The sequence below is a fragment of the Bombyx mandarina genome, chromosome 13, assembly GCF_030267445.1.
Source record: "Bombyx mandarina strain Sakado chromosome 13, ASM3026744v2".
Taxonomy (NCBI): Eukaryota; Metazoa; Arthropoda; class Insecta; order Lepidoptera; family Bombycidae; genus Bombyx; species Bombyx mandarina.
Window position 1 is genome coordinate 439088 of NC_143220.1, and position 24985 is coordinate 464072.

General features: G+C 34.6%; 2 protein-coding genes across 3 annotated transcripts in view; one reads left to right on the plus strand and one right to left on the minus strand.

Annotated features, from left to right (window-relative positions):
- LOC114249708 (gamma-tubulin complex component 2) overlaps positions 1–23910 on the plus strand; it is a 36524-nt gene extending 12614 nt beyond the window's left edge. Inside the window, exons 13-16 of one of the 2 annotated variants that reach the window (XM_028183362.2) lie at positions 15619–15762; positions 17707–17784; positions 19856–20019; positions 20892–23910. In XM_028183362.2, coding sequence (XP_028039163.2) covers positions 15619–15762; positions 17707–17784; positions 19856–20019; positions 20892–20985 — 480 coding nt within the window. In that variant the 3' untranslated portion in view covers positions 20986–23910. The remainder of the gene's footprint in view (positions 1–15618; positions 15763–17706; positions 17785–19855; positions 20020–20891) is intronic. The other variant, XM_028183363.2, reaches the window with a different exon arrangement.
- Positions 1232–13990, minus strand: pain (transient receptor potential cation channel family member painless). Its single transcript, XM_028183361.2, has 2 exons — positions 13798–13990; positions 1232–4316 (listed from the first exon to the last, which is right to left on the minus strand). Exon 2 carries the CDS (start codon positions 4301–4303, stop codon positions 1472–1474), a length of 2832 nt encoding a protein of 943 aa, XP_028039162.2. The 5' UTR covers positions 4304–4316; positions 13798–13990; the 3' UTR covers positions 1232–1471.
- Positions 23911–24985: the final 1075 nt, after the last annotated feature.

The following is a 24985-nucleotide window of genomic DNA, read 5'->3' on the forward strand; positions in this document are numbered from 1 at the left end:
CCACTTAACACCAGATGTGCTGTGAGCTCGTCGATCCATCTAAGCAATAAAAAACAAAACAAAAGAGTAATCGATTCGGGTTGCTTTTTTTTATTGCTTAAATGGTTGGACGAGCTCTCACGGCCCACCTGATGTTAAGTGGTTACCGGAGCCCATAGACATCTACAACGTAAATGACGCCGCCCACCTTGAAACATAAGTTGAAAGGTCACACTTTTAACAGTACAACGGCTGCCCGGCCTTCAAACCGAAACGCTACTGCTTCACGGCAGAAATAGTCGGGGTGGTGGTACGTACCCGTGCGAACTCACAAGAAATCCTACCACCAGTAATTACGCAAATTATCATTTTGCGGGTTTCATTTTTATTACAAGATGTTATTCCTTCACCGTGCAAGTCAATCGTGAACATTTGTTAAATACGTATTTCATTGGAAAAATTGGTACCCGCCCGAGATTCGAACATCGGTGCATCGTTCAACACGAATGCACCGGACGTCTTATCCTTTAGGCCACGACGACTTCTTCGACGAGTTTTGGTCTAATATTATATATGGCGTGGTTGTTTGTTTGTCATTGTAGTCTAAAGGATAAGGATAAAGATGCCTAATGTATCCGTGTCAAACAATGCGACTATGCTGGTGTTCAAATCCCGCAGAATGGCTCCAATTTGTCCAAATATGTACTTAATAATAGGTTGGGGAAAAGTCTTTTCGCATTATAGTATGTATGAACTTGTAATTAAAGCTCTTTGGCTATACTATTTGTATCTGGCTGGTTTTTGTATGATTAAAAGTTTAAATTTTAAAGAAGATAATTCCAAATTCAAATTAGGAAAATGTGTGATTTTTATTTATTTTTTGTTCTGTCAAGATGAGTGAATCTAATAAAGAAATTCAATACATTTTAAAATTTTGCTACAAAAAAGGTAAAAATGCAACGCAAGCCGCGAAAAAAATTAGCGATGTTTATGGACCTAGTAAAATACTAATTTATTATGCACAGGACCTAGTGCAGTGCCTGTGAGAGTAGCACAAATTTGGTTTTAGCGTTTTCAATCCGGAAATTTTGATGTCAAAGATGCATGTCGCTCTGGTTGCAGAACACTAAATTCCTTAGTAGAAATTATCTCCCTAAACTGTATTACTCTACGATAGCTGATTGAAATCATGGTGCTTTGAATAGTACCTAGGACTACTTCGGCTTAGAAGAGATAAACAAACAACATTCAATGGAATTAGGAAGTCTTTATTAAAAGATATATTACTACTAATTAACAAAATACAATCAATAATCAGATTCTACAAAATAATCAAGTTTAATCTAATCTAATTGATGTCCCATAAAACATCGATGACATTCAAGGAAATGTGCATTTTCCTTTTTGAAAACCATTTTTTTAAAACAACAAAAAAATGCGTAATTAATGTATATAAATATTAGTAAAGTATCAAATGGAATATTCTTTAGTATTAATTGCGTTGCGATTCAATGGCTAATAATACTTTCTTCAGAGTTGTCTCGAGATTCTCAATTTTATTTTCGTACATCGAAAGCTTATCATCGAATTCGGTTATCTTTGTTTTATTACTAATCACTAGCTTTGCGTTTTTGACAATTTTACGATCCAGCCTATAGTTTTGACAGCGCTCGAAACAACACCCACCGCTCCTTTCAAGGTCTTTGTCATCGGCGTGCGGTATCTCAATTATATTGTTTTGATTTGGTTTAACAAGTATTTTATATTTCGGCAGGAAATGGGGAAACAAACAGATCCTCTTTGCAAAGGATTTCATAAAAAAGGTTTTAGGTTTAATGAGATTTAAGTTTTGAATGTTGAACGGCAGCAACGACCAACACTTTGATGGTCGTGAATGGGTTTTCGCGCTACCGATAAGCACGCTCTCGATATAAGAAATAAGTTTAATTCGAGAAATATGCCCCACTAATTCGGCATCTGCCCTAATTTCTTGTGTGTCACTAACCGCAAGACCGTTTAGTAAATTAAAAAGCACAATGGGTATCATGAAAACGAACACGATGAATATAATGTGACTCGTTAAGGGATATGTACTGAATTTTATGGAAGATGCATCGAATTCTCCAGTTAACATGACGATGGTCTTAAATAAAGATCTACCAGGATCTTCGAAGAAATCTTCTTCTTCTTCCTCTTTACCGGCTGTGTTGGGGTCTGGTGCTCGCTGATCTTCTTCATTTTCTTGCCTGAATAGTGTGTAGAAACTTAACGCAAAAGCTATTATGAGAATGCAATACCAAAGTAAAAATTTGAAGAAATTCCACGAAACCGTTTTCAACATGACGATGTTAGTTGACAGTGTCGGAAACTGTCCAATTAGTAGAACTAATTCGGCTGATGACAACAAAATTGCAACCGCTGAAAGTTGCTGCTTCGTCGACTCTGTAGCCGATTTAGAAAACACTATCCAAATCGTCACAAAAATAAGACCGATTTCCATCCAATTTTCAATGCTCTGTAAATATCTTGTCGGTGATAGTAATAGTTGAAATAATTCCCTAATCAATAGCAAAATCACACCAATAATAACACCGACATGTGTGATTACATTCAACGCCTCAAACGAGTCTCGTTGCTTCTTTTCAACGCCGTATCCCAAAATAATATAGAGAATTAAACATAACCACAAAAAGGAATAAAACGTTATGTTCGCAAAAAAAAGACAGCTTATTCTTTGCCATTTTAAATAAAGAAAACTTGTTATCACCGGGTGTTTTAGCAATGGTCGTAATTCTTCATTTCGTGTCATGTATAACAAAGCATCAGTTTCGGGTGCTAATATAGTATCATACTCTTTAACGTTATTGTTAGTATTGTCGATTAGTGGCACTTTACAAAGTTCGTTTTCTAGCGAATTATTTGGATAAACTAGGAAACTGTATTTCATGTGTATTTCATAATCGTCATTGCTTGGTCTTTCGTTGTTCGTTGTGATACATTCATCCAAGAATGCTTCCAATGTTTTAGCATTAATATCTGCGAGTGGTGGTTCGTCGAACGAGTTACGCAATCCTATGCAAGCCCCATTTCTAAGTAGTTCCAGTACAGTTTTATTATCACCGTTTCTTGCAGCATAGTGAAGGGCCGTGTTATTTTTCATATCCATATGGTTAACATTAATGTCCATTTTAGGATGATTGAGTAATAGTCGCAAACATTCATCAAAATTAACATTAGGGCTATTTATAGATGAGCGCCTTCCTTTTATAGTAATTTGCACTAGAGATTCCGAATTAACTGGATCGAACAAAGTCGACTCATTATCAATGAACATTTTAACAATTTTGTAATATCCGTTTTGACACGCCAACGCAATCGGTCTGCTCGTATTACTGGAACAAGTTGCGTTAGGATCCGCCCCATATCTTAATAAAGTATTGACTGCTTTTTCAAAACCTTTCTCTGTTGCTAGTTGTAACATAGTATTCATACCATTGTTGACCGGCAATATTTGACGATGTTCGTTTTTGTTAGCAAGTTTTAGAAAATCTCTTATAAAGTTGTCCTCTTCGTGTCTGCTTAAATATGAGAATAATTTATCAGAGTCTACAATTTCAGGGTCTTGAGTAGTCGAATCAAACTTTGCTTCTAGATACGGGAAAGCTTCTTTTAAATAATCGCGAGCAGTTTTACCCCTTCTATCTTTGTACGTGTCTATATCAATAGCGTGCTTTGCATAGTCAATAATTAGTGTGATAACTCTTTCTAGGCCTTGTTTCGCTGCACTATAAATAGGAGTTACACCCTTAAGGTCTGGTGAATTTGCATTACATCCAGCTTTTAGAAGTAGTTCAATCATATCTTCATATATTGTTAATTCGTGTTCACGGGCATCGTCTAGTTCTTCAATTTGTTTGACGGCCATCAATATCGCGGTGTTCCCCCTACTTTTAACGTTAACATCAATTCGGTCGTCTTCTAAAAGGGCCGCAAGTGCGTCTATGTTGCCATTTTCGACAGCAAAGTGTATGGGTGCGGCAGAATGTGTAACGTTCACTTTGTTCACTTCTACTTGATATTGTAATAGTAATTTTACGAATTCTAATTTGCTTCTGTCGGATACAGCCACTTCGAGGCATGTTTTGTAATCAGGATATTCATAAACATGTTCGAGATCAACGTTGGCTTCGGTAACGAGTTTCTTGAACTTCGCGTAGTCGTTATTCTGAAGGGCCTTGTTCAACAGCTCTTGGGGATCGGTTCCAAATAAAGAGCTGTTTCTTGATAATTGCTTCGGCTTCATTTCGTAATTATCACGTGACATGATTCACCGGCATCTGGAAACAAAACAAAAACGGTGTGTTATTACGAAACCACAATTTGCTGATTGAATCGGTTTTATTTCAATTACACGTAGTACGTTAAACGTAGCTTGCACTATTATTTCATTAAAACGCGTACGTATAGTAAAAAGGTAATGGGTATATTTTTCGGAAACTAAAATTGGTTGCGTATGTCTAATCTTGGATAGATCTTAATATAGCCACAGCTGTTCGTGTTTATTCAATTAAAAACGTTTAATGATTATGTAAACGTACGTGTGAACGACTTAGGATCGAAAACGGACACCAGTTTACATCGTTAATCATGTTAATCTTTACGTCTATTAACAGTTCTTCGGCTTTTAAAATTTTGTGCGCCGTTGCGTAAATATTTGTAAGTTTGTATAGTTTTTACATTCAACATTAATTGCGTTATTCCAATTTAAATTATATCTTATACCTTTAAACGAGCAATTCTTGTATATTAATATATATGTATATAATCTGATTCTCGGAAACGGCTCCAACGATTTTCATAAAATTTAGTTTAAAGGGGATTTCGGGGGCGATAAATCATTCTAGCTACGATTTATTTTCAGAAAATGTTGTTTTATTCGTGTTTTCAATAATCAACTCTTCCCGACTTCTATTGGCAAATAATAATACTATTTTTCTTAATTAAGGCAACTAACCGCTTTAAAGACACAACAAGATGGCGTTATCAAAAAAAAAACCGAGCAAACCTCGGTCATCGTCTACTTTAGTATAACCAAGGTAATGTCACATTCAATAAAAGTACACCCAACATTGCTTTATTTAATGTACTCTTACATTAATTTCCTTGTGACTACTGGTTTTACTGGAACCTATTGGCTAATGGTGTCAGAACGTGTAGTGAGAGCGTATTAGTGTGCACCACTGTGTATTTTTACTGGTAGCCTTTTTTGCTTAGTTGGGTTGACGAGCTCACGGCCCACCTGGTGTTAAGTGGTTACCGGGGCACATCTACAACGTAAATGTCGCCATCCACCTTGAGACATGAGTTCTAAGATCTTACTATATTTACAACGGGTGCCCCAACCTTCAAATCGAAACTCATTACTGCTTCACGGCAGAAATAGGCAGGGTGGTAATACCCACCCGTGCGGACTCACAAGAGGTCCTACCACCAGTAAAAGCCTCGGGGGGCTATTCCAGCTACGCGCGGATCTGGTAGGCGAGCTCACGGGGCTCAACCTGAGAAGTTGATAAGCAATCGGACTTCATTGAATCGAAACCGAGATTCCATTGAATAATCTCATGTTTCAATAGAAACGTTGTGGATTCTAGGAATCGATCAAGTTTGTTCGACTTATCTATGCAATACTATCTTAAAAATTCATAGAAAGGTTTATTACTAAGAAAAAATAGTATGTGACTAATAATTAAAGGGCAATTACTCTTCTCCATAGTGCCATAAAATTTATGCAGCGCACGCGTTCTCTATGCCTCTCGTTAGAATGCAGTTGGATAAGTTCACTAATTTACCGTTTAGTTACTTGAAAACAGAACCTTAACGTTCACTGCATAGTACTCAAATCATAAAACATGATGGTATCAATTAAAAAGTACACATTGTTTAGTAGTATCACGGACTAATTATTTTTCGAGTGCTGATCAAAAGTCGGAGTTCCGAACATCAGGATATACGGGCAGTGTTGTTTTAAAAAATTTGCAACCAGAAAACCCACACTTTGTATTTACTTTAAATATAACCTTTGTTTGATTCTATTAGTTTGCTTATGTATCGCGTAATGCTTACACAAACTCGGATAAATGTAATTTACGACTTTAAAACTCTTTATTAAAACATTTTTATTTGCATTGATCAACCCTAACCATCTTTATAATTTGAATTATTAAAAAGAAATTGTAATCTATCTATATATGTATATAAAAATGAATTGCTGTTCGTTAGTCTCGCTAAAACTCGAGAACTGCTGGACCGATTTGGATAATTTTGGTCTTGAATTATTTGTGGAAGTCCAGAGAAGGTTTAAAAGGTAGATAAATATGAAAATGCTCGGAATTAAATAAAAATAACAATTTTGTTTTTCCTTTGATGCGTCCCCCGTCGGACGGATTCCTTTTGTTTGTGTTAAGTTTATTTTATACAAAAGTTTAGGTCTTTTATTTATCGATTGAGGCACTACGAAGTCTGCCGGGTCAGCTAGTTTATTTAATAAATGAAATTTCTATCGTGGTTTTCTATAGCCATTTATAAAGTAAATTGACTCTATGCTAGGCAAAATAAGTATAATATACGAGTATACCAATTTCTAGGATCCCATTCTGTCTAGAAACATTAAAGCAAGTTCTGCTTTAATAATATTTTATCTTATAGAGACAACGTATGAAAATTTGAAATTTACAGAATAAAATTGACCATTACATTCGTTCCTCAGGTAAGATTACGTCAAACTTTGTACATTCGTAAATTCAAGAAATTTTATTGGAATACATACGTCAAATTGAAAATAAAAACAAATGTAATTTTCATGCTATGCATCATCGTTAGATCTGTGAGAGCGAGCATGAGGCATTTGAATAAAATCGTTCGAATTTAAAATACTGGCCTTTGAATTCGGCGTGACGGAATAATTCAGATATTCCTCTATGGATTAGTTCGCCACGGTTGTCGGACCACTTAGGATAATATTTGTTTTCGGATTTGCCATGAATACACTGTGACTAACTTTTACCTTGAATACGAACGGCTTTATTTCATTATTCAGCATTAAGTTAACATATTCTTTGCACGGTTCAAACCTTTTAGATTTGATTTAGGTTTCGTAACGCATAGCGAAGGAAGACTTAATTTTTTTTTTTTTACTGCTTAGATGGGTGGACGAGCTCATAGCCCACCTGGTGTTAAGTGGTTACTGGAGCCCATAGACATCTACAACGTAAATGCGCCACCCACCTTGAGATATAAGTTTTAAGGTCCCAAGTATCGTTACAGTATAGTTTACAGTAGTAGTGATCTATAACACAGGTAATTTGACAATGTGATTAACTTACATTAAAGCACATCAGTGAGCGATTCTATCAGTAATGTTGTTGACAGTTTCGTAAATAAGTTTTATGTCTTTCTAAGCTAAGATTTTAAAACCAGGAAACAATTGTAGCGATTTGCATATGACCGGAACGTAACTAGACAGCGAATCAGTTTACATGTTTTGTATCTCAGAATAGCAGTGCACGTTCAAAATAAATCCGAAACTAACAAAGAGTTTACGCCAGACAATGGCTGTGTTTGCCCATCGGAACGCTATGATATAGTCCACATGTTAGTCCGGTCGATGCGATTCGCGCTACACATTCTACGCCTTTCAATAAAATCCGCTTTCTATAGAACTTACAATTATTACCTTATTTCTATCGTTATCTATACTAATATTATAAAGCTGAAGAATTTGTTTGTTTGAACGCGCTAATCTCAGGAACTACTGGTCCGATTTGAAAAATTATTTCAGTTTTAGATAACCCATTTATTGAGGAAGGCTATAGGCTATATAACATCGCGGTAAGACCAATACAAGTGGAGCACCAATAAAGAATGTTTCAAAGTAGGGGTTTAAATAGCTCCTTAACATTCTATAATTCAAAAATATTTTCACTTTCTACGTAAATGAAGTGGGAGAAAGCTAATAACCTATATGTGTGTAATATGTCTATACCAGTATTTAATAAAGGTTTTAAACATCTATTTTACGTTAAACACAACACAGGAAGGTTAAAAGTGAGGCCGTTTACAAGATCTTATTCGTTTCACGTACAAAAATGTTCCACTAACAAAAACTACGTAAGCCCGTATTTTTTGTCTCGTTTATATAGGTAACAATAATTGTCAATTTTATTGGAAAACAGATAGCTTGTGCATGCGGGAAACTGTATTATTTAAAAAGTAAGAAAGATATACATTGAAATTGCAAGTTATAATATGATCAATGCGATTTTGTATTGTTTTTATTAATTAGATTAGACACAGAAGATTCATCTGATGTTTAGCTGCTATCGGAGTCCATAGACAGGACAGTGAAAGGTGGACCTTGAAATTAAATTATGGAAGCCTCAATCGAATCGGAAGAATATGCTGTTATATAAACCATTGGGTTGAATCACGATACATCGATCTTGACATTTACTAAAATTACACCATGCTTATGGATGGGCACACAGTACCTTTGTAATTTTCGATTGGAATAGCTTTTGTGGTTTCATTGTATTCATATTAATGATAGTGAGTACTACGGCCAAACTTACGATAATGGTTCAGGGACTTTAACGTATCATGTTCTTTGATAGAATATGTGATTTAAATCCATATCCATATATAAAAAGAAATAAGACACCCAGTGTACCTATGTCCGTTTATATCAAACGACGCGACTATGTTTCGGCGTTCAAATCCCGTAGGAAAATGATCAAATTTTCAATATAGAAAAAGGTATAAGCTGTTACATTATGAATTCTCATCAGTATTCGTCCAGGACTTACGCTAAAGGTTAACAAAAACCCATCCTCGCAAATTTTCGCATTTAAAATATTGTACGTAATATTGGTACAATTTTATTATTTCTTTAGAAATAACTTTGAAATGGACAATATTAAATGAAAAAACGATATAAAATTAAAATCATACCAAATTTCATAGAGTGTGTGTGTCCTAATAATTAATTTAATAGTTGTGACTTCATTCTAAACAACGAGTTGTTTATGTTGTCGATCATCTAGAATTAGCGTTTTGAGTGTCCAGAAAGCATTAGCGTAGCATTTCTAGGTATACTTATTAAACTACAAACAATTAAATTGATGGATCTGTTATTTATGTTAGTCTATTTTTTCGTGGAGATTCGTCGTAGAGATGTTAAAATGAGTCTGAAATCTTATTCAAGCGATTATCTATATATTAATACGTGAAGCAAAAACTTTGTATCCCTTTTTACGAAAATTGCGCGGACGGAGGAGTATGAAATTTCCCACACTTATAGAGAAAATAGAGAAGGAGTGCAGAATGTTAATATTTATTTAAATTATGCATAAAAGATACATTAAATCAATAAAGAAAACATTACACACACTACCATGTATTTGACACAAAGGCGCATGCATAATAATTGTATTTTGTCAAACACTTCTTATTGCTTATATTCTGTGATTAAATTTTCAAATAATTATAGTCGAATGTCGACTACCGGGGGACCACTAGTTTAGATAAAATGTCAATAATGTGAAAGCATCTGGTATTAATAAGAAATATCCACATTAAATTAAAAATTGTTAATATAATTACGCGTCATAATTATAACCGTATATTTTTAGGATTCGCTTTGTAGATTAGGTGTATCCGCTGTTTCTCAATAATACCATCATGATTTAATGTTACACCCGAACGCTACCGCTCTTGGGTGCTTCGGTCTAATGGTCGGTCACGCCTCTTGTTCGCGTTACGTGTTTTTTTTTTTCAACCTGCCATTACTTTAGTACACAGATTGTTATTTACTGTTTATTTTGATATCAATTAATACCAATATCTATTAAGAACAATCTATTAAAATACGTTTATATTTACATAAAATTAAAATTAGGATAATGTTCAAGGATGTCTTGTTGTTGTTGGTAGGGGTCTTTGTAAATTTGCTCGAGTGTAGTCTGCTTATTTATACCGGGAAGCAAACACGCTTCCTAGTCTTAGCGGTTACTTCAATGCTACCTTGCAACCAAGCAACGTGATGATCATTTTTCGGTGTCTATGCAATCCTGACACAGTTTAGCAGCAAGTGAACTGTAAGCTATAAACTTGATCATAACCCATTCGAGAAAATTCTACGACATGTAAAACTTTATTGACCTTTTAAATACTTTTTCATACTCGTTCACAGCATATTTTGTACCCCATAAACTTTTACTTAATCATTATGTAGTAACACTAAAATTGTTTGATTCATCGAAATTTATGAATGAATCGTCGATATTGCGTAGGTGGATGACGTGTGTGACAGTCAAACACTCGCGACCCGTCTGCCTTGGAAAGTGATGCAATTTAACGTCTTCCTTAAAAAAAACATTTAACGAATGATTGATAGGCCGTGGTGCACTAAGTAGTTTGTCGTATCGTCGCATATAAATCATACGACGAATCATGTTAATGCAATAGAAATTCTTTTAATTTCACTATCATCACGTATCGCACAAACTGCCCATCAAAATACCGGTTTCATTATTGTGTGAGTTATCGTAGAAATGTCTTTAATATAAACACTGTACGAGAACTTATGAATTATAAACGAATCTATCTGAATTTCAATTGGAAACTTCATGTACGGACTAAACCTCATACCTACATTTTTAAATGATCGTGTATGCATTATTTTAAATTGAATACGCAAGCGTACAGGGTAACCTGGATCGTGACTTTAGAATTCTTCTTCGACATTAAGAAGTCTTCGATACGCAATCATTTAAATATTTTTACAAAACCAAAGAACGCACGTATAAAAGCAGATTATAAGCATGTAGATGTAATCGTTACGACACATCCGTTACTTGACCAACTGAGCAGTAAAAAGCCTTCCGTTCCGCACACGATATTTCAATTTGTAAACGTGGGTACTCTTAAGATCAGAGGTGCACCGGTTTTTGTCTACCTTGTGCCTAATTTGATTCGGCTCAAAAGAAATCACTTTTCTCCTAACTTTCAAATAGAATGTAGAAAGTATATTCCATATCGACTGGAGGAATGTGGCTCTATCCATGGCTAAAATCACTTAAAACAAACAAGTGAACAATGAGGAATCTCGTTTACATCATGATCAACTTGAAAAAATATTTGGTTGATCGTTATTAACGGATCTAAAATCTCTCAACCGCTTTATTAATCATATCATTTTCTGATGAGACTTGGCAATGTGGTTTATTGCTACCAATCTTATACGCATTTATAGCCCTAAGTGTACCACGTAAAAGAAGTTCTATTTTCACACTTCACTTGAGACGGGTTCGATTCGTAGTTCTTATTTCTAAAAAAAAAACCATTCTCCCAAAAATTTCTACTTAACAAATGGTTTTTGCTGCATACATTTCGTTCGTACCAGTCTTTTTCTGATTCTCGCACTGCCAACTTTCATCGTTACTATCAGATTTTCACTTGATTACATTTTGGATTGTTTATTTATGATGTCTCCCTTAATTTATACTACTAGAAATAATCAAACGCCTGTTTGTTTATACTATTTGTTAAAATTGTTTTAGCAATACCGAAATTGTCCTATTCACACCTCTCAAAATTATGATCAAAAACTGTTTATTTATGTGAACATAGTGTGAATCGTTCAAACGTACGTATCGTGTAATTATATCGGTGGTCGATAATTCTTTTCAAAGGACATGCCCGCATGCATTAAATTGAAAGGAACCATATTAGGCATCCGCATATTAGGTGAAGTGGGCGAACTAACTTCGTTGTAAGTCAGCAGCGTCATCGATGAGCAACTAACTGAATTCATTATATTTTTATCGTATACAACTTTGGCCAACCTAATTGTTTTGCCCGTTAGATAACTTAGTTTTTAATGACCACGATTTTCATTAGTCTACATTTTTAAGCGTTGATCAACAGAACGGAACACGTTCGAAATTTTGATCACCATTTCAAAGGTTACCGTAAGCATTTTATATTAACAAGAGTTTTGAAATCATAGTTGTTATAATTACTTATATAATAATACATATTATCGTTACATTTTTTGGTTTGAAACCATTTAAGTTAATAGTGTTTACACGGTGAAATGATATACCGATGGAAATATTTCTAAAGTTCGTAATATCTGTGTCTCAGTTCATGGCTGGTAGCATGTAAGCAATGAATTTGCAATGCATAGTTGGTGATTACTTTTATTTATTTAACCGCTTGCACAAGAAACGTTAAGTGATTTCGGATTTTCAAAGGATATTCGTTTTCGCTTCAAATAGCATATAGCGTGAGAAAAAAATGTGGGATATCGCTTCTGGCGAAGATCACACTGTGCTCAACCGATAACTTTCCAACGAAGGCATGTTTGCGAGGTCAACGCCGGTCATTTGATGTCAATCACATGTAATTTAATCATCACAGCAGAATATACATATTGGTCAAGTTTTACACACCAGATGATTGACTACTGTACCAACGTATTAACACAATCTGGACATAATTTGCCTTCGAACCGTTTTTTTTTAATTGTTGTTAAGCGCTAGTCTGTATTATATACTGGATTGTTCGAACATATGTTCATTTGCCTTATTAAATACCTTGTAGCATTCGTAAATCGTATCTCTCATATTATATTTATCTAATGAAGGCATTAAGTAAGCAGCACATTCATCGCCACAAACACGCATATAGTCTAACCAGTTCCACTGAGCCTGTTCGACCACTGACGCATTGCAACGATGCATTTGCAATCTAACGGGTTCATTGTCTTTTATAGAAATTTTATATAAGTTACACCGGATATACCACTGCAAGTTTTAACAATGTTACTCTGCTGCTTGTTGTCTGCCACTTTATCAATTACAGCAGTCCAGGGATGTAATCGAGGAACCCTAGATTTATTTCACAATAGGTAAAGGTATAAGGTATGTGACTAGTTAGAATGGAACTTTAGTGATTGCGTGATACGATTTGCCGATAGTAGCTGAAATAGCCCCTCAGGCTACCAGCTGTTAGTTGGGGAGAATAAAAATAGATTATAGCAAAACAGAGTCTTAACGTTAGACCAAATTATCAGCATTTAAATTGAGATGTCTCAAATATTTGACCTTAATCTTTTACTCCATATTCATGACGATAATTCATTTAAAATATTCCTCATTGAAATTAATTACAAAAAAAATTCATCTCTGATTCCATTCCTGTAAAGTTACATCCCGTTTCTGGCTAATACTTATCACGGGCCCACATTCAGAATCCATGATGACGTCATCCCGGTCGACCTTGTACAGGGTTTGACATTACACATGAGATGATGGTCCTTCCAATGTTTACACTCACATCTGTTTTTCGTATGTATAAAGATCATACGGGCCACTCTCAAAACATTAAAGTTTCAAAGCACTGACGTAAAATAATGAATCTGACATGATTATTTGTTTTTTGTGTGTTTTGGTTATGATGAAAAGTGAGCAGCGAATAAAAACGAGAGAAATTGTGAATTATAGCGATTTTTTAAAACTAATACGGTTGGGTGAGCCGAAAGCTGATTCCTGTGTAAAATATTTACTTTTTCATAAAATTTCCTATATCAATGATAAATCCTTGTTACGTTGGCTACTGAACAGCAAAATCGTTTATAAGTATCACATTTCACAAACAACAAAGACGATCGGTGTCGAATTGCGATGAACGTGATTCTCTTTTAAAATACCACTAACGTCTATTTAAATATTTTATTAATAATGATAATTTAAAACCCACCCGAAACGAAATATACTGTGTATCTAACACGAACCGGTCACAATCACTTCACTACTATGGCGATGTTGATCGCAGTATTGCCACTTCACCGTCCGTACTGCGAGTGAGGAACTGATGACTGAGGCGTCGTTTGCGCAGTGTGGGAGGCGATCCTTCCCAGCGGTACGGCCAAACGCAATTACCAACCAGACCATTAATGCTGGATGTGCAATTAATTGCTCGTGCGAGCACGTACTGATTGACTCATCGGCGAGAAAGCCAGACTAATTTGTTGGTTGTTTTAAATCTCCGAATTGTTATTAGTTGATTTGGAGTCGACGTTACATATGACAGAGAAAATCAAATCACCCAGACTGGTTACCGCTTTGATATAGCGTCGCAATTCGCTCCTAAGATACTTTTTGCAAGGTTGAAAACGAATGGTTTGAGAAAATATCAATTGGTTATATGTTTGTGAAATCGATCTTTTCTTAATCTTATAGTAGATAACACAGTACAATTTAATAATTGAACGTAGAATAATTTTGTCGGCCATGTTTTGTTTTTTTTGTAGAACCTTAAGTTTTTGCAGTGGGCGGAGCTGGTTTGCGATAATTTGTAGGCGGTGCTCCTTGCCACAGCTTACGTCACAAGGCTGCATTACTCATTTGTCTGATCTTAAAACTTTTTATAGTCCTGACCTGTAAACAATCACTTCAAATCAAGAGAATTATTATGATATTTTGCTCATGTCGTAGTTGCATGTTATCAAGATTTCATATTATTATATAGTTCCTTTTCTTGTTCAAATAATGGCCAACCTTTATTGTAATCTTTCAACTTACATTATGTACTTATTTAAAAAAAATATTTTCCTATGGTATGACGTACATGAAAAGTATGCTATAATCTGCGTTCATAAATCATTCTTCCGATTGTTTTGAAACTTTGTACAGTTTACGGCGCTTAAGGAGGGGAGGTTTTTGTCGATCAACGTGTCCATAAATCTTCTACGTATGATAGGTGGCGTTTGAATTGAATTTGAACGGGTACCTCTTTTTGATTTATTTAGATATAGTCTAGACTCTAGAGTTACTGCAGAGTAAGTCTCTCGGTTAACAAATAGTGGTCATACTGATCGTTGATTTGAAATATACTATGTATGTCAATTTGCGTAATTACTGGTGGTAGGACCTCTTGTGAGTCCGCACGGGTAGGTAGCACCACTCCGCCTATTTCTGCCGTGAAGCAGTAATGCGTTTCGGTTTGAAGGGTGGGGCAGCCGTTGTAACTATACTGAGACTAGAACTTATATCTCAAAGTGGGTGGCGCATTTACATGGTAGATGTCTATGGGCTCCAATAACCACTTAACACCAGGTGGACTGTGAGCTCATCCACCCATCTAACCAATAAAAAAAACAAAAAAATGTTTAAATAATGAATGACTTACGTAACCTAGGTACCTACGTACGGTGTCTTTGATGCCATTTTTTTTTTGCTAAGCTTAGACGGATGAGCGAGCTCGGTCTATTCGGCATTAATTCAATCACTTTAATATACCTAATTGATTTGTTAGATTTGTTTTATTGACACACAAGCCTACGGCTCTCCTAATGCCAAACGCTTATCATACTCAATGGACAATGTAAATGCTGCCGTTCAAATTGGAACAATCGAACTCAATTGTTTTTCTAGAGTGAGTCTACATATCGAAACAACAATCTACGTTTGTTTCGCAGCAGAAATAGCAGAAAATGTCTAGATGGGAAAGAAATTACATCGAACTACTCGTATCTAGGACCAAACGAAGTTAACTATGAATTTTACGAATTAATTTCAGGTGCACAACGTTGATGAAGTGTTGGAGAGGCACAATGACTTCCTCGAATCGTGCCTCGGTGACTGCATGCTCACTAATCCTCAACTGTTGAAGGCTGTCACCACGCTCTGTCTCGTTTGCGTCCAGTTCTGCAGTTTCATACAGGTAAAAATCCCTTGGTACAAATTCAGAAAAACCATTAAATGTTGTCTTCTTAGTCGTTAGCTTCTTATAAATAAGGTTTACTTTTGCGCTTTTATGGCTTAACCTTAAATAATTAAATATTCTTGTCATAACCTTAAATAATTATATATTGCAAGATTTTTATTCAAGTGATTTTTTATGGGAATAATTTAGATCATTGGCTAACAGGGAACAGGGAATTTATGATTAACCTATGGGTGTTACTAATGAAATTTTGATATATATAAAAACTAATGCTTTAAATAATTAATATCTAAAAATAAATGTAATATTTACTCCCCTATAAGTATTTTGGCAGCATTATCTTTATTAAATTTCGGTATTGGATTGAGCATACATTAAATTTCCATTAAACTGATAAAGAGTAATAGGCTCTGTTCTTTAAATTAAAATTATTATTGTTTCACTGTTCGACCGCACAACTTTAGTAAACCTATAAATTTAAAATAATTCAGTTTATAGTGTGCCTCACCATTTCGTTACAGTACGAAGGCTACACAAATAAGGAATTGTAAAAAAAAACAGTATAAAAATAGTTTTATGGCGAAATAATTCCACTTGTGCACTTTTGAATTTCTATGCACTCGACTAACAATGACTCCACTCATAATAAATATTAATATATATCAGGGGTGGGCAAATATTTTGATAGTCGGGCCACATTGTAGATGAAAATTTGACCTCGGGCCAAACAGTTTTTTTTTTCTAATTTTAAGTATAGTTTTTGCTCAATCAAAATATTGAATCAAAATATTTGTTTATCAAGTGATTTGAATAAAAAAATTTAAAAGAATATTTATGTTAGACAAAAACTAATATTTGTGTTTTTAATATTAATATATATGTTACCGGAAATGTATGAAATCAAGGAATTGTATACAAATCCTAGAAAATGTGTACAATTCCGATACTATTTAGGAAATGTATAAAATATTGTTTGAAAAACTATTTAATGTATAGATATCCTAGGAAATGTATAAATTTCCTCGGAATTGTATATAATTCCAATATCGTATTAGGAAATGTATAAAGTAAATGCTTTCTGTAATAAAACACGTTGTTAATAATATTTTTTTATTATAACACTATTGAGACAATCGGGTAACAGTCATACCGTAAAATAATAATAATATATTCATATTATCTTACTAATTAAAACTTCTAAAATCAACTATCTATTAACTTTTAACGTATCACAAAATCAACTTATATTTATTCTTATAAAATCAAATTTTCATTTGGCAAGTAATCAGTCTGATAATTAAGTAATTATAAATGTCAAAGTATAAAAGTAAATCTTTATATTATAATACTTTGTCAGTCCATATAGCTATTTATTTTTGCAGGGTAAGCTCGAATGGCATTTGGAAGTACATAATACTTTATTTTTAAAACACAGACATCTTGATGTAGCACAGTTTTTCTTGCAAAGGCACTTCTTAAATCCCTGGCCGGTTCCAGTGGATTGCAAGTTGGCAACTGACCGTAGTGCAAGACTCGTCCCGCTGTCCCCGCGTACCCACCAATATCTTAAATGTTTTACATTTCCGATTGCTATTTAGGAAATGTATAGATTTCCTAGGAAATGTGTAATGTGTAAGTATAATATAATTTATTTCACACATTTCCGTGCGATTTTAGGAATTACATACATTTCCTAGGAATTGTATACAATGACGGATTACATACATTTCCGGTAACATATACAATGCTTCACAGGCCGACAAAATTCTACCGCAGGCCGGCATTTGCCCAGGCCTGATATATATAATTAAGCTAGTTGTACCTTGTTGTTGTGGTTGATTTGTTTTTTTTTAATACAAATTCTTAGCCGTTTATGTTTAACGTTAAATTTTGTTTTTATTTTCTTTTTAACGCTACCCAATACACGTTAATTGGCAAAAGGAGATGCACAAGTACTTCGTGGACGCAGAGCTAAACAGTATGCTTGGATCGACATATGACAATACAGAATATAGTGAGGTACAAAGTAGATATCAAACTAAAACATCAGTAACTTGCACCGAAATTCGTAAAATCACCAAAGTAAAAATCGCACAAAATTTAAACAGCTGCGCGTCTTAACGCACCGACTTTATTCTAACCAATCAGGAAAGAGTATGTCGTTTTGACGTTCTTTAATGATTGGTTGAATTTTTAGTGTCTTTCAAGAACAATTTAAAAATGGCCATTTTGATAATGCATCCATGTAGTATTTGTGACGAATGAAATTCATTAATGTCATTTTTGTTTTTTCATGACTTCTTTCTTTTAGAGCTTCATCGTAAGTATTATTTGTTTAAACGTATGTATTTTAAATTCGGTTTGTTTGTGTTTGTTTGTATATAGTACATTCATATCATTCAATAATTAAACATTCCTTTAATGTATCTATCAACATAATTTAAACGTAGGTAACAATTGGATATATGTATATAGTATGTAGTTAAAATAGGTATGGGTTAGATTCTTGAAATTGTTCATAAAAATAATTATAACATTAAGACTGATTTATCGCTCAAGTTTTGATTTTTACCTTTTTTGTATTAAGCCGTCCTTTAATGGATGAATGAATGCCGTATGAATTTAAAACAAAAAAAAGAATAATAATTCAAACGTTCCCGCCAAAATGTTACAAACTGTCATCTGACCTTTGTCAATGTAATGAGCATGCCGCAAAAAGTTTGAGTTTCTTTAGCGATTAATTCGTAAATCACTGCTCCATTCTCCAGTCGTGTATCTATGATATTGATTTACTAACTATCCGATAAACGGTCAGTCAGGCGGATGGGCTTACTTACCACGTGGAGTCGATGATCATGTAACATCGGCTACCATCCAAAACCTTAATGTTAACGCATGACTGTTTCGCGGCCAACAGAGACCGAAAACTGTTAAACTCGTGTATTATCTAATTAATAAATAGCCAGGTAAGAAGTCTGTCGTATCAAAGATTTAACCAAATCAAAATACTTGAACTACTTGATTTCGTGTATGATATATTGATGTTAAAATATGTGATTCGCAACAGATTAAACGGTCGACGCTTATTTAACGATACCTCAAACAACCTCAAAGCGTAGAAGATCTCAAAACGTATGTGTGTTAAAAAAAAGTGAATATTTTTTTTTTTAATTACTAGACGTATTAATAATGAATACACACAGAAATATTGAACACGTTCTATTTTCTCGGGATAATTTATTGCTCGTGAGAATATATTGTCGTATTTATTAAAGTAGATGACGTAAAGTAGATTTACCTGACGTTGTAAAAGTATCTTATCTGTTTATTCACGTTATAAACTATCTTTGCCAAAATACATTCCATTTTTTTTCGCTACTAATGTGTGATTCAGTAACAAACATTAACTTGAAAATATTAGTACGTATCGAGGGCTGAAAGACTATTTAGTCTAAGCGTTATTTCGCTCAAATACTCGACATTTATCTTTGTAATTAAAGGTCCATTTTATTTAGCATTAGCATCAACAATTCGATGTTTTCTAATTGAACTTCAATCATGTTTACCCCATTCAAATAACTGAAGAAGCTTTTTTGTCATTTGATACTGTTTCCAAATTTTAAACTTTTTTTTATTGCTTGGATGGTGGACGAGCTCACAGCCCTCCTGGTGTTAAGTGGTTACTGGAACCCGTAGACATGCACAACGTAAATGCGCCACCCACCTTGAGATATAAGTTTTAAAGTCTCAAGTATAGTTACAACGGCTACCCCACCCTTCAAACCGGAACGCATTACTGCTTCACTGCAGAAATAGACGGGGTGGTGGTACCTACCCGCGCGGACTCACTAGAGGTCCTACCACCAGTAACTTTAAATGGCGCTCCTGTAAAGTTGCAAAAATGTCGTTTAAACCAAACAGTTTTTCACGCCTCGACTTATAGATTAAACTGTATTCAGCACGATATACAAATATTAACAAATAACACCCGAGTCGTCTGTTACTACGAGAACTCTAAAGTATTCGTTTACTACGAATTTTGGAATATGATCATCATCTTGCATATGCCTCTTATTGTTGAACGTGACAGGAGGCAGGTTGCGGGACCACTACGAGCGGCTCGGCGGACTCATTCTCTCGTTCTGTGTCGCGGTACGGGCTTCGATTCACGGCGGCGTTGCTCTCCGTGCTCGCTATAATCGATCGTAATGCACGCGACAATAACACGAACAAACTCCTCAACATATCTGCCAGGTTGGTTCCGACAGTGACAGTTGTTTATTCATGATCTCTTTAATTATTCGTATTGCTCGCTATATATCTGTTTATTATATGTATATATTTTCTATAATAATGTATTGTATTTATTGTATTGTAATTGTATATGGTACACCGCAACATACCTGCTATATTTTTTATATTTTACAGAATTTCTGTAAATTAAACGGTTGTCTGGAAGAGATCGCTTTTAGCGATAAGACCGCCTATTGTACATATGTGCTTTTCGACTGTTTTTTTTAAAATGTAAATTGTGTTGGTGTGCAATAAAGTGTATTCTCTCTGTCTCTCTCTCTCTCTCTCGCTTGTGAAATAGATACACGAAAGTGATAGAAGCGATTAGTTCTTCAACGTTTTACCATCATACTACCCACCAATTGACGAAAAAATTCACTGCCACAACCCTACCCTCTGCAGGGTTTGTAAATATCCTTTCTTCGTAGCACATTCGTTTGCCGGTGTTTCTTGTGTGCTAGGATGTCTAAATAATTCGACGAAGTCAAGGAAATGGAAAGAGTCAGTTACGCAAACCTGTACAGGCTCCGACCAATTCTTGGTAAAGTGAGCCTTTGACCAGGTCTGTTGATTGGCGCGCCATTGAAAACAGTTGGCTTTAATACATAAGATTAAGTTTCCAGCGTAAATAGAACTTATGGAATGGAATACTTAGAAGTAGATATATAAGAGTTAACCGATTAAGTGATTATTGCTAATCTATGTGAACTCAGACGTATATGCTATAAAGACCATACGTTGACAGAGACTTGAACTTGTAAGGTTTTGCCCGTTTCTGCTACAAAGCGGTCGTTGATTTTGAAGGGATTTTAATTGCTTACTTTTTTTTTCAGATTGAATTTCAACACTTATTACGCGAAGCAACTCGAAAAGTTTTGCTCTGATGACAAACTTCTGGACTGTGAGAAGAAAACGCCGTCCTCCTAGCGCGGGCTTGCGCGTAAGCGCGCCAACCTCGTCACGTCAGTGTGAAACTCAAATTCTCGTACTAAAACTACATACACATTTCTCAAGCGTACCACAATGGTGCTAAAAATACTAAACATTTTGCATCACAATGGAGTATTCTACATAACATTAAGGTATTGTTCAACACAATTGATATTTAAAGTCGGTTTAGAATAGAAATTCGTTGCGTCAATCACTTCGTTGATTAATGAAATTATTAATGTCACTATCGGATAGTATTTAAATACTAGCATAGTATGCTATAGATACGTCACAAGTTAATATTAGTAATGTCAAGTACAAAATAACAAGTTTGAAACTAGTATTATAGTAATAGTGCACCGAACTAAATTAGTTGTATGTGAATAAATGAATCGCGATCGAGATGTAAGTTTTATATAGCGGATTTTTTTAAATATCTAGACAAAATTAATGGTTTTAAAATAGTTCAGTACAAGACAGTCGGTAGTTTTGTAGTAATTCTGCAATGCCGGATTTGGGCGGGTCCAATCTCACTTAACAGAATATCAGTAAAAATACAAAAGTGAATTTTTATTGTTTTTTTTTTATAATAATTTAATAGTAGCTTTCATTAGATAGTCGTTCAACTAAAATCGAATTTTGAGAATGCATTGGACTTTCTCAATTAATTCAATAGGTTTGCCATTTAAATATTGCTGTTAATTTTAACAATGAAGTCTTTAACTCAAATATCTAGTTTTAAATTTTGATTGAAACGTAACGATAAGCCTCTCGTTCCTTGCCATAAAATAGTTGAAGCTTAGCCATGACTTTCGTTAGTAAATAAGATTATTGGTAAAAATATATTGTGTGTACTATGAACAAATTCCTCTGATATTATCTTCGAATGTTAACATTTATTGAACTATACAGCTGTAAATCGAATTATGTACTCGCGTGTTTGAGTTTGTCTCGTGTTCTGTATAACACCGTAGATACTGCGAATTCCATGACAAATTATATTCATTCCAAGTAGATAGTAAAGGTTTGTTAGCTCGGGCTGTGGAATGTTTGTGTAATGTTTTAAATTATGATGCTTTCGAGTGTATTAGAACGTGTTTACTGTGTTAGGTATTACATAATAATTAGGTATATTGGTTAGTGAATTTGGCGAAAGCAACGTATGATGTATACATGGCCTAACCATTATTAAAATTCAAACTTCCGATATAAAGTTACTAAGGTACTGCTATAGATGACATAATTTTTTTCATGCCGTTGCATTTGTCATGTAACACAATTTGAAAGTAAAAAATAAATAAAACAAAAATTACTAAAAGTATTTTTGTCATTTTATACTTCATAATATTGTTATGTATTTTTCGAATATTTTTTTTTTTTTTTTTTTTTTTATTGCTTAGATTGGTGGTTAGATTGGTGAATATGTTGTATTTACGTTTTTCCGGTCAATTCGTAAATAAATATGATCTGTGCGTTCTTTACAGTTATTCTGTGTGCTTAGTGCGAGTTTTTTATCGTTGTCGATAGCGTAAAATTTAACCCAATTTTGTATGCAGTTGGAACAGCGCCCCTAGCGGCAAACGTACGCAAACGATCCCATTCCATACAAATATGAGCTAACTTTTACGCTATCGAGATCGTTAAAAAACACGCACTAAGCACACTGATGTGATTTTGTGTGGCGCATTGAGTGTTTGTGAATGATAAGTTTGATCCAGTATTCGATGTGTTATTTTCTCTAAATAATTTGACAGATAATTTATGGTCACTGGAATACGTCCGATGAGAGATGCGAATTAAAATCGCCTATAATCGAAATTTACTTGTCATTTAATTGAATCAACAAATTATGCCTTTCCTTTTCCCTACCTATTTGCTGGTAGCCTAAGAGGCTATTCGAGTTTCTCGCGGCGGGGAATTATGCCATACGTAACGTAACGTATCAACACCATTTCTTAATTATCGAAAATTAAAATGTCACTTTGCCCACTATGAACTATCCGTGGTACTCTGAAAATCGATATAATAAATTTATTATTATTTAAACAATTCTTATTCAAAATTGTTTTCATTATAAATCGATTTTTATTTTTTTTCCTACCTACGCTGTTAGCCTTGAGATCAGCGTAACCTTAACTAGTAGGTGAGCTCACGGGGCTCAAACCTGACGAAGTTGCTAACACGAACCCTAGCAAGAGCCGTGCTTCGCAGAATCTACCACCGGATCGGAAACGCGACCCACTGAGAAGATCCGGCGAGGAGCTCAGTGGGCTGTGTCTGATGGTTAATTTACTCGTCGAGCCCTTCGTCGCAAGCGACGGGTTCGACGAGAACGATGATCGGTGCTTGAAGTACCTAGAAGCACCGTTAGTGGTTCGGGAGGATCCGAGATGACGTGCCATATAAATCGCACGCTAGACTAGCTGCCTACGTCATATATTATTCTTGAAAAAAGAAGTTGTGGTAACTTTGTCATTATAAATTCTGACTACAAACTTACCTACGCCGTACCATTAGAACTATATTGTCTTATAAATATTTTTGGTAATCAAAATCTGGTGATGTATTGTTATTCAATATTATCATATAAATTATTTGAACTGTGAAATATTACAAGTACGTTTTATCTCAGAAAATTGTTGATTATTTTGTCGAAAAATGCCAATAACCGTGTGCCATTGTTTGTTACATTGTTATACGATATTAATCTGAATGTTCTTCAATTTTAACTTCCATGATTGTTTTACCAATATTATGAACTTTGTTGAGGTTTCTATGTTGATTTAGTAATACCAAACTACTTCAGTTGTTCTGCCTTTTTTCGAAGTTCGTTAATGTCATTTGACGTTAAACACATGACAATTTAAATCTCGATCTGTGTAAATATTATCATTAATATTTTTAAATAAAATATACATACTATTTCCGTCTTTTTTTTTCTATCAAACATTACCGTACCCGTCTATACGATTAATTTTAAATATATTTATCACGAATTTATAGTCCGAACTCTACACAGAAGTGCCAAGAGAAACTACAATTCTTCAACAATCTAAAAAGAAACAAGCAATTTTAATTAAGGATATGTCCAGTTGATGCAGCTGTTACTCATTGTCCTTTCTGCATGGTCTAGATTAGGAGTACGATAATAATATTAAAAGTAAGAGATGGAAATGCTCCAAGGTGATAAACTTATTCCGAGCTCGCGGTAATAAGAATATAATTAGAAAATAATACGAGAGTGTAGACAAACATATAAACACTTTATTTAATTTAATAATAAGTAATCTCAGCTCTCGACTCACACGGAATAAAGTAATTTGAAAGGCATCACAATATTTTTGTTTTGTTACTTTTTTTCCGTTTATATACATACACATTTTTTTAACTTATCTTCTGGGTTTTAAATCTGAGACGAATTTTTCCAGAGGGGGTCAAAATATATTCTGCGGGTCAATGTGTGCGATGGTTAAATGATGATTGAATCATCTTTTCATCAACCAAGTTCCTTCGTAGTTCCTGATGACCAAAACGTGCAATGATATACGAATTACGTCCACATTAATCTGAACGACTCCTATAATGCGTCAAATTGATAGGTACCTCTCGTATTAGAGGCGGAGCAGTATTCTACATGAGCTAGGATCTTTTATGCTACACTATATTAGAGTAGTAGGAGGAACAGTCAATCTCTACTCCCTGGAATCACTGGGTTAATAATCAGAGCGTTTTCAGAGATCATTTTTTGGCATGTGCCATCGGGCTTTGTACTAACATTCCTCCAGTGTTACCTGAATACTATGATGTCCCTCCTTGAGAAATTTGAAGAAAGTCCTCTGTGGTAGACAATGGCTTTGTTTATAACGTTGATAATACGGAGGCCGGCCTGCGATCGGCACTGATCCACTTCCTATGAAATGTTTTTTTTTCCTACCTAAGCTGAGAGCCTTGAGAGGCTATTTCAGCGTAACCTTAACTAGTAGGTGAGCTCACGGGG

What these genes read in the sequence shown, in the direction of transcription:
- pain (XM_028183361.2), bottom strand. Translation starts at nt 4,303, where the DNA reads ATGTCACGTGATAATTACGAAATGAAGCCGAAGCAATTATCAAGAAAC.